Source organism: Aulonocara sp. 'chitande type north' Nkhata Bay, linkage group LG7 (genome assembly GCF_057382095.1).
Source record: "Aulonocara sp. 'chitande type north' Nkhata Bay isolate Kocher_YH1m ecotype deep benthic linkage group LG7, A_spYH_male_GT1.1, whole genome shotgun sequence".
In the NCBI taxonomy this organism is placed as follows: domain Eukaryota; kingdom Metazoa; phylum Chordata; class Actinopteri; order Cichliformes; family Cichlidae; genus Aulonocara; species Aulonocara sp. 'chitande type north' Nkhata Bay.
The window spans coordinates 61,821,570-61,840,391 of record NC_141350.1 but is presented as its reverse complement, the minus strand read 5'-3'; the positions used below and the strand labels follow the sequence as shown (position 1 = coordinate 61,840,391).

Below are 18,822 nucleotides of genomic sequence, written 5' to 3'. Positions count from 1 at the left end.
GGAGTCACAGTGAGGTTAAGTGACACAAAAAGGAATTTCCCAAAATGCTGAGCACTTTTTTACATTGCCAGCCATGCTTCTGTTTATGTGGCTCTCTTACTATGTTAACTTTTCCTCATCCTGGTCTCCATCTTCTCTGTGGAGGTAACAGTGGTTAATAGCCACTACCAGGAGAAGGGCCTCTTTTCTGCTGTGTGTGCCAGCTCAGAGGGGGGCAGTTTTAGCAGCCACTGCAGTGATCAAACATCCAGCAGCTACAACTGTACATTAGCTCACTGCTGCTTCTTGTTAGAGAAGGCAGAGCTGGTAATGGGCAGCAGTACCAAATCCTGACAGCAGCTTTAAATGGATGGCAACACTTATCTGCATGTGTTTTACAGTCACTGGCACTCTGAGAAACCTGGACACAGTATATTTACTCTGTTGGTAGGGACTGCTACAGAAACAATGTCAGATTGAGACATGCTTTTAAGAATATTTTCTAAACAGACACCTCCAAAAGAAGCTGGCAAATGGACGAAATGGGAACAAGAGCAATGGTATTGAGAGGTTTTGGATGTGCAGCAATGGGGCTTTCAGAGCAGTGTGATGGTCTGACTGAGCTTGAAAAGAGGGGCTATAGAAACAACAGCGAGGAGAATAGAAGAGAGTTGCACAATTGTTTCTTTGGCTCCTCACTTCACATGCTAGACCTCCTTTGACAATCCCCCACCCCCATCCTAGCAGCCGCACTCCAAACTGTCTTCAAACCAGACAATAACGGCATTCACTGATATCCAAGATATTAAAAGGGTTGATTATGAAAAAAAAATATTATCCACTTATGTAAAAATAAAGCACGTTCTTTTAAAAGTGAACACACATATCTGAATCCTAATCCAAAATTTGTGTTACAAACATTTATCCAAATCTGCACATTGCATAGACTGTATATAAAAGAAGGATGTGGCTTCCATGCAAAAAAGTGCCTTAAAAATTAAAAGCAAGGCAGTAGGGGCCTCCTTTAGTTGTCTCTACACACTGGGCTTAATAACACAGCATAAAGATGATTCCCTACAGTGAATGTTTGATATTTTTTATTAAAGTAACTACCAAGGGGTAAGATCAGGGGCAGATCTAGAGAAATTTTCTTAGGGTGAGAAGGAAAACAAATGGGGTGGCAAAATCAAAGCCTTATTTTTCTAAACACATATGCAGGTGGTTACATATGGTTAAAATGATTCAAATGCAGTAAGTATACACATTTTTCCATAAATATAGTCTATAACTTAATTATTTTCTGTAGCCCACATAATTAAACATTTTAGTTACATAATACGTGCAAATTTTGATTTTATGTACTGTATAGCCTGTATAATAAATAAATAAATATGTAGCTCAACTAGCTAACTTGAGTTTCACACCGTTTTTTGTTAGAAAAAAATCAAATTGTTCCACAAAACGTCAGAAATTTGCACTGTCATGAACAAAGTTTTTGATTTGTTGAGTTAACCCTCTGAGGTCCAAAATATAACTGGCTATTTTTGACTCCTTTTGATTTTACATTTGTATTTCACCTTTAAATTGCTTCATTTTATTTGTTTGCCTTGCTTGGAATTATTCTTTTCAGCACAACTTCACGTGTCTAAATTTACAGTTATTTTTTCATTGACATACTGTATTATCACAACTCATCTGAAATCACACAAAAGACAATAAAATCCTAGTAGTAGTTTTTTTTTTTACTGTAAAAACCACAGACATGTTTAGTAAATTATTTTTATAACTTGAAATGCAAATATAAATTGTTCATTTTGGAAACCTTATGCACACATTTTGTAAACATATCCAAATATTGATCTAAAAATGCAACCAATACACCTGCTGTCTTTTGTACAACAATTTAAAAATACTACTCTAACTGAACTGAGAGAACAATCAGGTGTCACAATAAGTCATTAGGGCCCTCACTGACACAAAACAAAACAACGACTACACAACAGACTAACTACACAAGACAACGCAACACACTAACTACACACTCCACGCTCAACGTCACAAATCTCCCAAATCTAATCGCTATTGATATCTCTCTCTCTCTGTCTTACTCACTCGCTCGCTCTGTCTCTCCGCCGTCACTCCCAAAACGTGCCCCTCTTCCTAAACAACCAAATCCCACGTGTTGACTTTTTTTTAATTGGTCGACATGGTACATTTTTCCACCAATAGGAAAGAGGTGGCTATTTTTTTTTCTTTACTGTTTTTGCGCTGTCATTAGTAAATGCTTTTTAAAAAACGTGACAATAGTATTTAGAAAAAAGCATTGCTTATGTATGCTTTCTAATCATAAAACTCTGGATTTAGTGGCCTGTCATTAAAATTTAAACACCGGTGTATACTTTGAAGTCAGAACTTTAAACACTGGCTGAGACTCTGCGCGGCTGCAGCTTGATGTCAGCTTATATCAGTCATGTGATCTGGAGGTGTGGCATGTCCGTGGACCCCAGAGGGTTAGTAACACTCACCTTCATTCCATTTCCAGAGTGTAACATCCAACCACCTGTGTGAAATCTGAAATTCCCATGGTGTTGTTCAAAATGTGCTCTGGCACAATCATAGGCATCACATGCTACTGAAAACAAAAAGCCATTCTGCGCTATGGGCTGAACCACTTGTTAATTGTGCAGGGGGTGGACACTATGCAATATATTCAGTTTTAGAATTTATGTTCACTGTTAACTGTAACTACGCTCAAAGTGTTAATGCTATCTTATTTTAATAAACAACACTGTCATATGCAAAACTAGGGTGCACTTGGTGTGGAAAGAGATCATTTTAGGGTGGCACATACCACCCCATGCCACCCTTCTGGATCCACCCCTGAAGAGAAGGGATGATGGATGTGAAGGAAAGGAAAATATGACACAGCAGAAAGGACTGGGAAATTAAAAAACAGATCAAGCTCTTTGTGTTTTGATTTTAGTTCCTCAGCAATAGAGGGAGATGTGTGAATTATGACAATCAAGTTGATTGATATAGAATGTGTTATTTCAGGTGGAGCTGTCCCTCCCTGTCACATCTGAACACATTTTAACAGACCTAGATGATGTGTTTGAAACTATAAAGGCAGCGATGTTAAGTTGGAGGAGCTACTCTGAATACAAAATGAAGTACAGCAGCATAACCAGCAGTGATCTTGATGTGAATGAGGCAGCGCAGAGACACTCATACCTTTTTCTCTGAGATGTCTCTGGGTTTGGTCGCTTTACTGCAGCCTCTGGGGCCCTGAGGTGACGAAAGCGCCGTTTGCGAGACGGGGCCACATCTGCGAGGTCACTCAGGCTTTCATCCAGTGGTCCCGGAGTCGGTGATTCTGAGAAGAGCATGGAGTCAGGAGAGTGAAAAACAGTAGTCAAACAAAATGAGAGCAATCTTACTATACTGATGATAATCTTTGTACAGTATGGACACCATCTCCTCATTAACCAGGGGGCCAGTCTAAACAAAACATTGTCACACATACAGCAACTATTTACATCTATGTGTTTTTAAAAAAAAGATTCATTATAAACCCCAGTTCTTTGGATTTTTGTATATATTATGTTCATTTAATTGCCCCCCCTGCAAAAGCAATGATGCAGTCTCTATTTGTGTTTGTTTTCACTGTGTCACGTTCAGTGGATGTCATCTGTAAGTTAATGGTTTGAGTCACAACTAAATACAGGATGAAGGATTGGAAGAAGTGCAGAACAGGTGGTTTTTGCTACTAGTCCCATTGGATTAGCCCACTGAAAGAATCTAACACACATATTTCCCAACCTTAAATGGGATCACCGACTAATCCAATGTTTAAGTAACACATTTTGAACCTTAGCAGCACTTTCTACACTACACAAAACAGACCCATGCAGACACACAGCAACACTACAGTATTCCACGAATTCACTTTACCCCTTCATGCCCCCCTTCCCTACTAGCCATCTGAGTCATTGTTGTGGCAACAGAAAAAACACAAATGGTGCAAGTTTTGCCTGGTGATGGGAAGGGAAAGCCCAACAAGGAAAACAGCATCCAAAAATTGTTGACGTATAAAAAAGAAATCTAATCTGGAAGTAAACCATTTCAAAGTGGAAAAATCATGAAAGGCAAAAGTCCCCTAAAAATCTCTTGCAGTGTCTTTATTGCTAACTTATGTTCACTACTTACACTTACATACTTGGCACACTAATTACATCCATGCCATCTGGGAGTAAAAATCTAGTGGCTGATGAAGGGTAATGTCAATGGTAGAAGCTGCTTATGTAATACTATAGTTACTTAAAAAAAAACTTAACTTCACCTTAATTTACTTCATCAAAACCTTTAAAGGAGCTCAAATGATTTGGACCAGAAGGTTTGGCTATGTACAGAAGCAGTGAAATGAATGAGACTTCAACAAAGGTTTGAAAGTCGAAAGGGTGTGAAAAAAAAAAAAAACCTGACCTGTCAGTGACATAGGACACACCAAGTTTTCAAATAATTACACTTCAATATTTGGTAGCACATAAAAGTACTGCTTGTAACATTAATCTTGTTTACAATAGAAAATAAAATAGTGATGTAAAAATCTTCACATTGGTTTTAAATGCTTCTTCAGTGTTAATCTCAATAGTTTAAATGTTTACAATTTAAAAAAACATTCTGAATAAAAATGTTTTTCAGCAAAATAAAGTACAAAACATTGTAAACTATTTCTTCAGTAAAGGTTAGACATGTTTTACTTACAGTGAACTCATAAAAAGTGCAAATAAACCATGGAAAGATAAAATATTTCACTCAAGATGAGACCACAGTAGCATGAAATGGCACCACCTCTAAGCCCTGACTTTCTACAAAAAAACATTCACGCAGAGAAGCAAAACTGGATAATAGCTTTGAACTTAACGCATCACATCATTAGAGTAGTTTGGACGCGGAAGCAGGGTTCATATGTCATCACTTAAAGACCGGATATCCCACCTGCTGTGAATGTTTTAAAGCAGTGCAGTTGTTATTATTATTACTTGTCACATCCCGTTTATGACAGTTAAAAAAATTACATTCATAAAAGAAGTAAAATTGTCTTGTGTAAACTAGAGATGGCACGATACCACTTTTTTATGTCCGATACCGATATCATAAATTTGGATATTGGCCGATACCGATATGAATCCAATATAGTGTTTCTTAATCAATAAAACTTTTTTTGTTTTTTTTGTTTTTTTAATATCTTGCTGCATTTTGTATAAGTTCAAACTCAAATTACAAACAAAACAAAACACTAAAGCTATTCTGTTATACCTGTATGCAAAAACTATACTGCACCGAAAATATTTCATAGTTCAGCAATACTGATCAATCTAATGAACTTAAACCTTCTCCATCCTCCCTATTCTGGTATTTTAAAGAGTAAGCAACCTAACTAATAGGGTTGCAAACTCCCAGCAAAAAAAAAGGAACCACCCCCCACCCTCCACCTCATGACGCTTAATCGACGTAATCAACTTTAATTTGATGCAGTGTGAAAAAAAATGCAAAGAAATCAATTATTTTTCAAGAATAATTAAATAGATTCAACATCTTTCTTCAACAGAATTGCAGACTGCACAGATGGTACCTTCCCAAAGGAAAAAGTAGTAAAGCTTACTAGGGTATATTAGACTTAATAGTTACTATATACAGTAATGGACTTCTATACGTTTTACATCAGATTAAAACTTTGGGTGTAAGATTCAGATAATTATTTATTAAAAGCTAGATATTTTAAATGAGAATAAGAAAGAAAAGTATGTCTTTGTGCCCTCTTTTCCCTGTTAGCCCCACTGGCTAAATTTTGCTAGATCCGCCCCTGCACAGTTACCAGCCGTCAGCTACGTAGAAAAGGATCCTGGTGTACAAAGTAATATTAAATAAATTCTAACAACAGCTTATCAAGCTTAAACGTGCTGCTGTTGTTCAGCCGCTGGTTTCCTCTTTCTGGCGTGAAGTGGGCCAAAAACAAGCAAGAGAGACAGACTTGCGACAGAAAAGCCGATCAGCTGATCATTGATCAGTTTCACGATTGAAGTAGCAGCAGGAGAGGGAGGGGAGAGAAGAGGCAGTCGCTCCATATATCGGTTGTTCAGCTTAACGCGGGAATGCTTTAGAAACATTCAGAGATGAACTTACACACTTGCTTTACTTCTCTCTGCGATCACTTTCTCAGAGATGAAATGCCAATTTGGTAGCGAGGCTCCAAATGCTCAACCAGACCACGACAGGTCTCGCACGCCACAGCCGCTCTATCAGGTGATGCATACTGCTCCAACGTGCTACAGTTATGAGCCGAGTTATGCCATGTCGCAAGTTTTGTGAGGTGCTTTTTTGATATTTAATGGATCGGATTGCATTTTTTATTTCTCTCTGATATCCAATCCAGTAATTTAGGTCAGTATCGGACCGATACCGATACGTAATACCGGATCGGTCCATCTCTAGTGTAAACTGTATATGGTGTTAAATAGGCCTATACTATTGTACTTTAATGTTGTTCATAAAGGTGGTACTTTAAGAGCCATATATTTTATGAGGTGGTACTCATTGTGAAAAGTTTGAGAACCAATGTACTAGAGGTTTTACATATTCTTTCCAATGCAACTTTTCATTGTCACTCAAAGTACCAAGCATTTGGAGGAGCGTCCTATAGAACCTCTCAACGGCATTGGCTCTGGGATGATACAGTGTTGTACGTATCTTTTTCATGCCATCAATCTTGCATAGTTTGCTTATTGTGTTCAATTCAAAATCGGGGCCCTGATCGCTTAAGTCTGTCTGGGACAACGTTATGAACAATAAACTTTTCCCAGAAGGATTTTGCAACAGTGCATGCTCATTGATTGGGTGTAGGGACAGCCATTGCGAACTTAGTGAAGTCATCGATCATAACTAATACATCTTTTGTGTTAGACTGCTCTGGCTCAATACATAGATAAACTATAAAGAGTAACTCAAGGGGACTACCTGTCTGAATGTTCATGAGAGGGGCTGCCCTCTCACATCTACACTTCCGGCAGACATCACACTCACACACACTGATCAAGTCCTCTGCTAGCAAATGCTATGGCCCTCAACTGTCCATCCTGAAGTTGGTAAAGAGCTGCATCGAGGTCAATGGTACTAGCGTCCGTGTGGAGGATATATGGGAGTTTGAGGCCTGCAAAACCCAACACTGGGGCTGAGGTAAACGTTCAAACAGATCATTTGTGAGTCCATCTCTGGCCAAATGGCTCTTTTGGTATACAGACCTTTATTGCTTTGTGGATCTTTTCTTCCCCTTTTTTATTGGTAGGTAACCGGCAGTTAGCTCATTTAATGGCCTTAAAATGTTAGAGTAGTCCTGGATGAATCCCCGCTAATACCCAGCAAAGCCCAAAAAAGATCCTTAGCTCCTTAAAGTTGGTGGAGATGGGCCAAGTTGTGAGGGCTTTGATTTTCTCTGTATCTGTTTCGACTCCATACTCTAATGCTATATGGCTGAGGTACTTAACTGAGATATTTAAATATCTCAGCCGGGTGCTAATTTCAAGCCAAACTTTTTCAATTTCAACAGGACTCTCTTCAGACACTGCTCATGCTCTTCGAGGGATAACAAGAAAATAATGAGATCATCAATAAAGACGAGGACCTCCTTACGATTCATCAGACCCATACACCGCTCCATGAGCCTTTGAAATGCTTATTAAATTCCCAGAACCCAAAGGGATACATTAAGGCAATTTTCTGCTTGTCTGACTCCAACATTTCAATCCGATAGTATCCGAACTTGAGATCCAAGACTGAGAACCATTTTGACCCTGCCAGAGCTGAAAATGCTTCCTCTAGATTGGGAAGTGTGTATGCATCTTTATGGTTTAGAGGTTTAGCCTCCTTTAATTGATGCACAAACTACCAGACCCGTCCTTTTTCCTGACAACTACAATTGGGGCGGCAAAAGGAGATTCAGATTCTCGTATCACTCCAATGTCGAGTAGTTCTTGGAGGCGTTTCCTCACTAAGCTTTATTTGGTGGTGTACTTTTTCTGTCTGTCCAAAATCTAACTCATGCTGTGAAAACAGTTCTGGCACTGAATTAAGCATATTTGTGACACAATCTTTCCATTCAGCAGACAAGTTACTTCCAAAGTCAAAACTGATCTTTTTAGACTGAGTACGATCTTCTGACTGGTCTGAGGGTTTTGGCACCTTCTCTATTTGTTCTGTATGTAGGACTCAGGTTAAGGCATTAATGTTGGCTAGCACACAGCCTGAAGGGACAACAACGTTGTGATTGGTTTCATTTTTAATATGATTGGCAGTTAACAGGGCTTCTTAGCTGGCAGGTTAACAACACCAGTAGACCACTGGGGAAGGGAAAGGCTGATGACTGTTCAATAATGGCTCACCTCTCATTAATGGAGTCGGGGATATACACTGAGGCTTCCGGAACTGCTGTCTGCCCTGCTTCCACCACACATTTAAAGGTGTTTATTGAAGTCATTACATGGACGCACACTACTCTGCATTGCATAACTGCTAACTGAGGTCATGGTTAGTTTCTGAGTAGGAAAACAAAGTCTCTTGATAGTCCAAACACACTTAGCTCCCACAACAACAGCTCCCAATGATGTATTTTAAGCCATAGCTGACAAGTCAAAGTGTGGAAATGCCCAACGTTTGCTGGTTTGCCAACTTTAGAGCAATAAATGTGAAGGTAGTGGTGTTTCAGACCTGCTCTCAGTGACATGTCACACTCATCTTAGCAGGTGTTTTCCATCAGCTAGCAAAGTAAAAAAAAAAAAAAAAAAAAAACGGTAAAAGCACTTCTCCGCCAAACTCCAAAGCACAAAAATATGTAAGTAAGACTCAGATTAAAATGGACATGGCTTCATGATTTTTTTTATATTTAATAATATATGTGCAAGATCTAAAAGTAGACAAACTGAAACCAGTAAAAGAAATGAAATTTCCTGAGAATACATATGAGTGAGGAGAAAAAGTATGCAAACCTGTAGGATTACCAGCAAATTTATAGCAGAAATTAGAGTCAGGCCTTTTAATCAATGGGATGATCCAGTACAGGTGAGCACCTTGTTTTTATTCAACGAAATGACTTGAAGATCGGCATTACCCTCTACGTGAGTCAGGGAGGTCACGAAGGAAGACAAGGTAACTCTGAAGGCCCTGAGGTTCTCTGGTGTTTAGGGCAGGGCTAGAAGGAGAAAGCACTGCTCTCCAAAAAGAACGCTGCTACTCATCTACAGTTTACTAAAGATGACATAGATGAGCCACGAGACAATGTTCTGGATGGATGTGGCCAAAACAGCATGTTTACTTTAAATAAGTGTTCAGTTTGGAGAAAAGACAATAACAGAATTTGGCATAATTACATCTGTAAAACATTGTGGTGGTATTATGGTTTTTACCTGTTTAGTTACCACTAAACCAGAAAAGCTTACCATCAATGATATTAAAAGCTAGGAATCTTTCAGTAAATTCGCAAGGAAAATATCGTGACATCTATTTATGAACTAAAACAAGTTGGTCATGACAAAAGGAGCACAAGTACCTCCTCAAAGTAATGGTTTAACAAGAATGTTTGGAGATTAATTTAAGAGATTAATTAAGAGATTAAGATTAAGTTTACTTGGTTATTTAATTTTCTGTGGCAGCTTCTAAGAGCAGCTCCCTCTTTTCTTATTGACGTTGTGCCACAAGGTTCTGTTCTGGGTCCTTTACTGTTTCTGTTATATCTGTGACACACTTACACACTCTTCTACACACTTTGAGCCTTTTTAAATACACTTCTTATCACTGCTACACAGATGAGATTTAGTTGTACGTCTCTTTTAATCCCCAAGATACTTCTAATCTATCCCGCATAGGCGCTTAGACTCTATTAATAGTTATTTGGATGACAATTTTCTCCAACTTAATGAAGAGAAAACAGAAATTCGTTTTTTGTATCCCTGACAGATTGATGGCTAAGGTAATGGAAACTCTAGGTCCTCTTACCTCTTTTGCTAAATCTTCAGTTCAAGAACATTGGTGTAACTTCAGACTCAGTTTTCACTCTGGGTGTTCAGGTTGAGGGCCTACTGCCTGTGCATCATACAAGGCTGAGAACTAAAGCAGACAGAGCTTTTGTAACCCCGGACTCTCGAAGTCTCTTCCTCTGAGCTTGAGAACAGTCGATTCTCTTTTTAAAAGCAGCTAAAAACTCACCAACAATGATTCCCAGTTTGATTTTTAGCAATTTGTTTTGATGTTTTGACGAAATTGTACTTAATTGTTTTTTCCCCAGTGTCACCAGTCTTACCCAAACTGGAGGCTGGAGTCGACTGCGTCTCCACTGGGTCCTCATCAGTACTGCCGCCATAATCATCCTCTTCAACACCATCATCCTGACCTCTTGTCTGACCTGACTTTACTGAGTCTTTCTTTCGTTGGTCATTACTCCTGTATCAGAAACCATACATTATACATGATTCACTGCTTAACATAACTTTTACAACAAAGAAATCAGAGGAATGTTGTAATTAAGGAAAAATACCCTTGACCTGTTTAATAAGCAATTATGGCATATATTTCATTTAAAAAAACGCTTGCCTTAAAACTCACAGCTAAAAATCTACTTTTTAAACATTTGGAAAAGCTTCAGTGTTTGAGAGTCAATGTGGTATAAGCAGTGCACCTCATTTCCTCCAGTTTTGTGACATCCTGCTGTAGACTGCGGATCTTTGCTTTCTTCTCATTCAGAACCAGGACAAACCGAGAGTAAAGCTCTGCCTCCAGGGCTTCCTTACCACCAATGTAACGCTTCAGTCTTGAATGTACAGAAACAAAAAAGTTCTTTAGCAAACCCAAATATACTAATTAGTCTGTGTAATCTGGCTTCATGGAAAGATCAAGTTGGTGAAAATGTATGCCATGCCTTCTGATGATACTGCCTAAGGGAAGCATGTATATTTTAAATAGAATTGGTCCTAGCACGGAACCCTGTGGAACTCTATTGTTATCCTTAGTGTGTGAAGAGGACTTTTAATTCCTAAGGAGATCATTTGTAACCTGTACTAGAGCTGTTTCTATCCTGTAATGAATTTTGAAACCTGACTCAGCCTCTTCAAATATAATAATGTTTATGGTGACTCAGGATTTAGTACAGTCTACTAGTGTAAAAGGCTGAGAGTAAAAAACAAAACAAAACATAAATTACAGTCCATTTAACATGGACTAAACTAGATGATCATATTAAAAATGCTGACACTTTATGACATTATATAGAGCCACGGATAGAAAACAAAACATCTGAAACAGAGTGTGCAGTGACAGGAAGACAAAGCAACAGTTTTGGTGTGGACCAAAATTAGGGATGGGTATCGTTTAGGTTTTATCCGATACCGGTGCCAAATCGGTATTTTTGAAACGGTGCCGGTGCTCAAACGGTGCTCAAACCGGTGCTTAAAGGATGGAGAACACAAAATTGGTCCAAAAACCTCTCATGTTCAGCTGGTTTTTTGTAAAAAGATAACAATGTTAGCCTTTTCTGCAGCTATGGGGCATATATGGTATCACTCTTGGCTGGAAGCAGTGCTTAAACAATGGAAAAAACACAAACTTTATCCAAAAACCTCTCATGTTTAACTGTTTTCCACTTTTTCTTTGGTCCTTTTAGCCTTTTTGGCCAGGGTGAAGGGAGTATCTGCCATCAAACAAGAAGACAGCTGCATGTAACTACGACGGTGTTTGCTAGTTCACCTTACTGCATTAATGTAATAACGTGGTTAGCCTACTCAACGTAAATGACACACGAACAACATTAAGCTACTCACGCAGAGAAGAACGGCTGCTGCTGCATCATCATCCGTCATCATTTCTGCTACACTGGCAGGGCTAGGGGCCAGGACTCTCCTCTTCGGGGTTTTTGGGGGATATTGCTAACTCCGGGTCAGATAACAGGCAACCCACGCAGAGTAGATGCGCTCGGTGTGAGGTCTCGCAGCAAGCTATCATACGGCGCATTTCTCGGCTTTAAAAAAAACGCTATGCGTCGCCAGGTGTTTCATCGGATTCGAGGTGTTACCTCCTTTGACAGTATCACAGTATCAGCTTAAAGCACTTGTTGCTGCTGAGTTTGCATATTTTGCTGTGAAGTACAGGCAGACTTTTGACCGCTTCGCCTTGGGCATTTTTAATCTGTAGCTCAGCTCTAAAAGAACGCACTATCCTCGGAAACGTAAAATGATTGGCTAGAAGTGTATCACAGCTCAGGAAAAAAAAGCACCGAAATAAAGCACCGAAATGTGCGCTGCTTTTCGGTCTGGTTACTACCGTTTATGTCAGAACCGGTGCCATCATAGCACCGGACACCGGTACCCATCCCTAACCAAAATATTCCTGTATTTTCTGTGCACTATGTGCTAGCACAAGATTACATACTCGCACCTTCCAGTTTGTGTGGTTTGGGTGTAAAGTTGACTTTACTGTGATTTTGTATGCATGTGTGTTCATCCATGCATGTACTTACTCTGCAGTGATGTGTTGCTGTTCTCCTCGAAGTCTCTCGTTCTCCTCCTGTAGTCTCTGGTTGTGGTGCTGCAGGTTATTTCCCCTCTGCAGACTGTGAATCAGTAAATTTCTCACTGCCTCTGCTGGCTCTGGGACGGCCTTCAGCAGAACGCAGCCCAGCCTGAACTGGAAGAAAGGAGTGAAAAATCAACCAAACAAACTGACTTGTTTAGTTTTGTAAAGGCAGTCTTTGTGACCTAAATATATGTTTTTAGAGCTACAACTACCAAGCTGTGGTGTTCTCATGGACCTGTATTACTGGCACATGTTCATAACGTATTTATCCAAAATAACTGACAGATGATTTGATATTCTTGATAAGATCTTTGGGCTGTCATAACCATATCATAACATGACAGCCCTACTACCAAGTATTTCATTACTGATGAACTACTAAATGTATTTTGAGAGGTTAAATACTAAAGAAAGGCTATCAGAGAGAGTGAAAACTTAAAGAATTAAATAAAACTCTAACCAAAACTGTCTGATTTGACAGTATTAAAGTTTAACTACTATGTTTAGACTTAATTTGAGGTTATGGGCCATCTCACTCATATCACAAGCATAGTGATCAGTGGCCTCTGGGGAACAAACGTTTCTCTCAAACATGTTTGCATTCACACAAAGACATGGAGCACAAATGTGGGTATCAGCTCTAACTTCTGACCCCTGTGATCCACAGCTCCATAAATAACTCTGTTTCATGGGGGAAGTAATAGTTGTGTGTCTCCAGACTGGATAAGAGAGATAAACAGCAGAAAATCAACACCAAATGCTGATATACTATCCTCCACGTACTGTTTTAATTAAGTCGCAGTTCCTGGATTAATCATTTGATGCCAGCGTAAACTACCCACAGACTACAATGTAAAAATACTCAGCTTCACAGCATTAAAAAGCATCTTTAAATCCTGGCACAAACCAAAGAAATAAAAAGTGTTTTATTCTTTAAGGATAGTTTTCCCCTGTGTTTCAATCAACACAGCCACAACGCAACTTTAAGTATCAACAAAGCCAATTGTGGTGAGTTACAGTCACAATGTGGCTCTTGTTCGGGTTGTATGAAGGGAGAATTACGTGACAAACAATCTTTTCTTCTCTGAAGTGGAAGACTTTACATTTCACTATTTACTCACTATTTCCTCGCAGTACATTTGAGGAACTGCAATTTCTACTGAATAGACAAACCAGTAATTTATCCCTTCCTGCATTTCCACACTTTCTGTTTTTTCTGTGTCTAACCTTTGCCAGCTATTACTTCATCAACTCTTACAAATGGTAAGTAAATAACATGTGACTGAAATATTACATATTGAAATGAAAATGGTTTTTCTAAGACGCTCTGGGAAAAACGTTCTAGTTATCTTCTCCTTGTATTCACTGAGTTAGTATTGTGCTCTTAGTCATCATAAGCCTACCTCCAACTGTTACCTGAGGGCTTATGTGAGGGGCAGTAGGTTGTAAAGCTGCTAATCAAACTGAATGTTGTTGACTGGTTTTAGGCACCAGCAGGCCAGCTGGACACAAAATATTGAGAGCAACAGGTTTCCAATGTCATCATAGCAACAGTACTGTTTGTAACTCTGACTCACTGATTCACTGATTCACATAAATTAACAGCTAGACACTTTTATTTCAGGACTGGTCCCCCACTTACTCCAAATTTACAACCAAGAAGAGTGAATGTTGCATTTCTCCTTTATCCCCCCACCTAATAGTCTAACACTAAAAATCTAACATGTATTCCCATTAACAACTAATAATATTAATAATGGATTGCATTTATATAGCGCTTTTCTAGACAGTCAAAGCGCTTTACAATTCCACCATTCATTCACCCTCACATTCACAATTTTCCTGAGAAATGGTAAATGGACTGATACTTACATAGCACTTTTCTACCTGGAGCACTTAAAGCACAATTTACTACAAGCTTCATTCACCCAATCACACACACATTCATCCACATGCTGTTTTCTGTACGCAAGCTCCTTATCTAATATTCACACACTCAAAACTCAGGTTTCAGTATCTTGCTCAGGAATACTTCAAAACGCTGGAATGGTAAACGGCCCGCTCTACTACCTAAACCACAGCTGCATAATAGCTTACAGCACCTGGTATTCACCCATCTGACCCTGCTCAGCTTCTGAGATCAGATAAAACTGGGTGCGCAAATAGTCAGATACAAGGACTGGAAGGAGTGAAAAGGAGAGAAAATGCAGCCAGTGTCCAAAGATACCATCTAAAATACTAAAGTTAGGTGCTCCCTGAAGTGGTTGACTATTTCCAAGTGTGAGACTCATTTCTGGGCTCTGCTGGCAATCAGCAGAGCTTGACAGGAGAAGAAATAGGGAGACATTACAGTGAAGGCTCATGTTATGACTCAAAACCTTATGACAGATGAATAACTGGGCTTTTCTCTGTTGCGGAAGAAAAGCCTTGGTCACCTCTAATAACACATTGCTGCACACGTCAGTAAACTGACACATGGTACTTTCATTTTTTTTTTTTTAATTGCAACATAGATTCATTTCCCTTTTGCTGTTATGGAAGCACTCAACATTTCCATTTTTTTCACAACTACGATGAGAACATAGGCCCTGTGTCTAAATCTTGTACGTGTATTCACACAGTGAACCTTTACAGAAGCATTACTCAGTCAACTGCCAAATACCATCACTCCGTCTGTCGAAATATGAAACACCAGCAGTGCAAATATACTAAAGGTCATATTTCATAAAGCCACTAATCGATATTAAATGTGAAGCCACAAACCAAGAACAAAGATTCAAATGACAAAGAGCAACTGAAAATACAAGAAACAAATCAAAAAGATTCATAAAACTACAACAAATAACCACAAAATATGAAGAAAGAGACAAAAATAAGCACACTACAGAGATACACAATAACCACAAAAAGACAAAAAAATACACTGAGGAACCATGACAACCAGAAAACATGGTAGTTTCATTTAACCTGCAGAAAAGTAGTGCAAAAGTCAAAATACAAGGCTTGCTGACATTTAAATAAGTCTTTTTCACTTTCATTTCTGTGTTTGCGCGTGTGCAGTGTGAGAGGTTGCTTTGATACCATCACGACGGGCGACAGGATTTCAAACAGGTTTGATTTTCTTGCAACCATACAATTGTTGATCGGGAGCTCGTCGTGAGGTGTTAATCGCTTCTCGTTACCCCATGTATACTACACGATGCACAACACACGATTAAAGCGAAACTCGGGCTGATCCCACAACCGTCGCTCGACTGAAAAGTCGACTCAAAATGGGCCAAAAATGGGCCAGCTTAACCACACTACACTGTTTATCTAACCCACTGCTATCTGGGTGTCATAGTGAGATATTAGGTCTAACTCATTCATGAGTTAGACATGCAGCACTTACTGAGATATCCTTCTGCATCTTCTCATATGTCAGTGTCAAAGTGGAACTGTGACCTGGGGGATTAGGTGTCAAAGTGAAGTTGTAGGTGTTGGAGTTTTCTCTCCCTGTAAAGGCTTGCTCGACGTCCTCGATATATCTTTCCAATGGCATCTCCAGTTCCTCTGCCTCATTGCACACCACTTCACCCCTCACTGTATAGGAAAAAATAAATAAAAAGAGAATCATGTCTAAAATTTAAATTAAGAAAAAGATTATCCCAAATCCTCTAGCAGCTAATTCAGCATGTTACTCAATGAGATGGAAACAGTGTTGATTTTTGAGGGAAAAAAAAGTGTACAGTGGGCACATTTAAGTTTAGCAACATCAGAATCTGTTGCTGTTAATGAATTGAGGCTGGAACCTCCAGTGCTAAAAAATGAAGCCAGACATTTGGTCCAGATTGGACAATGTATGTGTGAATTAGAGCAAATAAAATTTGATGGCGAATAATTGAAATTTGCCAGGGCGCCACAGCCACGCCCTTTGACAAAAACTCAAAAGATCTACAATTCAATATTGCCTAGGTCTGCAGTTTAGACTGACCAAATGTGAAGTTCATCTGATAAAACCCCAAGGAGAAGTTCTCGAAAGTACAACAACTGGAAATGGTCAAAGCTGTGCCAAAACTCGAAGTGGCGGTCTTTCTGTTGGCTTTGGGACATGGGTCTATCGGACCCATGGATTTGCATGTTACACACGTGTACCAAATTTCATACAACTATGTGAAACCCAGCACGGGGACGTAATTTTTCCTCACTGTGCAGGGGGGTTTTCCGAGCCATTTTGCCCCACCCATGTCTGAAACAAAAATAATAATAAAATTTTCACCAGACTTGACACGTGTGCAATACTTCATGAGTTTTTAAATATGTTAAACCCCCCAAAAAGCCCCTTCATTTGCTTTAATAATTACAATAATGAATGGAGTGATTACAATAAGGCCTTCACATATTTCGTGCTTGGGCCCTGAATGATTTTGATAATTACTGTAAATACAGGGCTGCTGTGGTATAAACGTTGCACTGTGTGTTGATTTAATACATTTACTAAGCACTGTGTACATCCCAGAACCACCAACTTTCCCATTAGTAGATGACCTGTCCTACATCCTGAGCTACAGCTATCCCTCAAATCAGTATGTTACAAATTACTGATTTAAGTTTCACATATATTTCAAGAATCGTTAGTTTCTGAACTGAATCAACCAAAAAGGTCATTCAGTTCCTCTGAATACAGCAGTTTTCAGTGGTTTATAGTCATCTGGTTTTTAGTCATCACTCATCCAACTGACTTCTTGACCCTCTTCAGATTCAGACTGTAGAGACGGAAGAAGTCACTTGGGTCTAGATAAATGGTATCAAGGATTTTTGTCTGAATTACTGAGCTTGCAACAAAACATTCTTTGTCTTTATTTTTTGCATTTAGCATTTTCTAAACTAATTTTCAGCTTAGCGTGCAGCAGCTTTCTGAAGAACAAACTAAATTCATCTATCAAAGATATAGCAAAAACTTTCAGAATGGCCAAGTCAGCTACACCAGAACAGCAGAAAACAACTTGGCCCCGTCACACAGGCCCAGAAGCCCATTAGTGACCATTTGGTAACCACCGGTTGATAAGGAAAAATGTATTTTCAGGAATGATTAGCAGGTGGTTACTGGAGGTTGCCAGCAGTTGCTCAGTGAAATTGGTACCAATTTCCAATGTCCCAGGCAACATTTATCTCAAAGGACTTTAAGCCTTTGAAGTTTATCTTGAGCCTCTGAAAACTGAGGACTGTGTATAAAAATGGCATGTGATGTAAAAGAGGTAAGAGTGTATAATATAAGGTAATAAACTGTGAAGTCATGCTGAGTGATTTTTGTTTTTACCTTCCCCTCTCCATGCATCTTGTCCATCAGTAAGCAGCAACTGGAAACCGGTACTAAAGTTGCACCCTTCCCAGTCCACCCGCAGGAAATAGGTGTCTGAGCAGAGATTAATTTCACGCACTGACGTGTGCATCCCTGCAGACAGACAGACCAAAAACTGATTAAAAGATCACTTAAGTTTTCCGAGTACTTTAATAGGTACTTACTACTGGATTTGGTTAACATCATTTCATTACATCAAACCTTTCAATGGCCCCACGTGTGAGGTCAGCATGACAGAAATGTTTGATTACAGGACAAAGACGATCACTCAGAACAACTTTGTACTGATTTCCCTTTGAGGCTGTGGTGTCCAAACCCAGGCCTCAAAGGGCCGGCGTCCTGCTGTGTAGACCCAGGGTGAGATCTAAAACCTGCACGACACCGGCCCTCGAGGCCTCGAGTTGGCCAAGCCAGCTTTAAGGGATTAAGTGGAGAGGACATACCACCTAAAAAAATAAAATAAAATAAAAAAGATTCAAGTCTGTAATTGTCTTTTCATTGAAGCGCATTTCTGGATTCCCTCATCGAGCAGCCACATGCTTGTGCTCTTCATTAGAGAAAAAAAAATTGACAATGTTTCTATCCACTGTACTTGACCTGTAACTGTACTTGTCAAAGTGGTCAATAATTTATTTTATTTTATGACATAAAGAAATATAGATAGATAGAGTGAGCTTGTCTCATTTTGCAACTCTTCATCATTCTCTCACAAAGAAATTAAGAAACCACGAAGAGGTTCGTGAATGCAAAGTATTTTTCGGAAAATAAAATAAAATGGTTTTTACTTCTTTGCTTTTGTAAATTTGTAATTTTCTGTATGACCATGGTCTGATCATTATTGATGTAAATCTTTTGAAACTAAAGCTAAAACTGGCTCTTTAAAAGCT

The 18,822-nt window shown here is 39.1% G+C and overlaps 1 protein-coding gene across 1 annotated transcript in view; it reads right to left on the bottom strand.

The window, feature by feature from the left end:
- xrcc4 (X-ray repair complementing 4) overlaps positions 1-18,822 on the bottom strand; it is a 28,245-nt gene that overhangs the window by 5,866 nt on the left and 3,557 nt on the right. The window contains exons 2-7 of the mRNA XM_086301812.1: positions 17,894-18,028; positions 15,986-16,176; positions 12,539-12,705; positions 10,706-10,837; positions 10,331-10,470; positions 3,211-3,352 (exon numbers count right to left, since the gene is read on the bottom strand). Of these exons, the coding sequence (XP_086157938.1) occupies positions 3,211-3,352; positions 10,331-10,470; positions 10,706-10,837; positions 12,539-12,705; positions 15,986-16,176; positions 17,894-18,026 (905 nt within the window). The 5' untranslated portion in view covers positions 18,027-18,028. The remainder of the gene's footprint in view (positions 1-3,210; positions 3,353-10,330; positions 10,471-10,705; positions 10,838-12,538; positions 12,706-15,985; positions 16,177-17,893; positions 18,029-18,822) is intronic.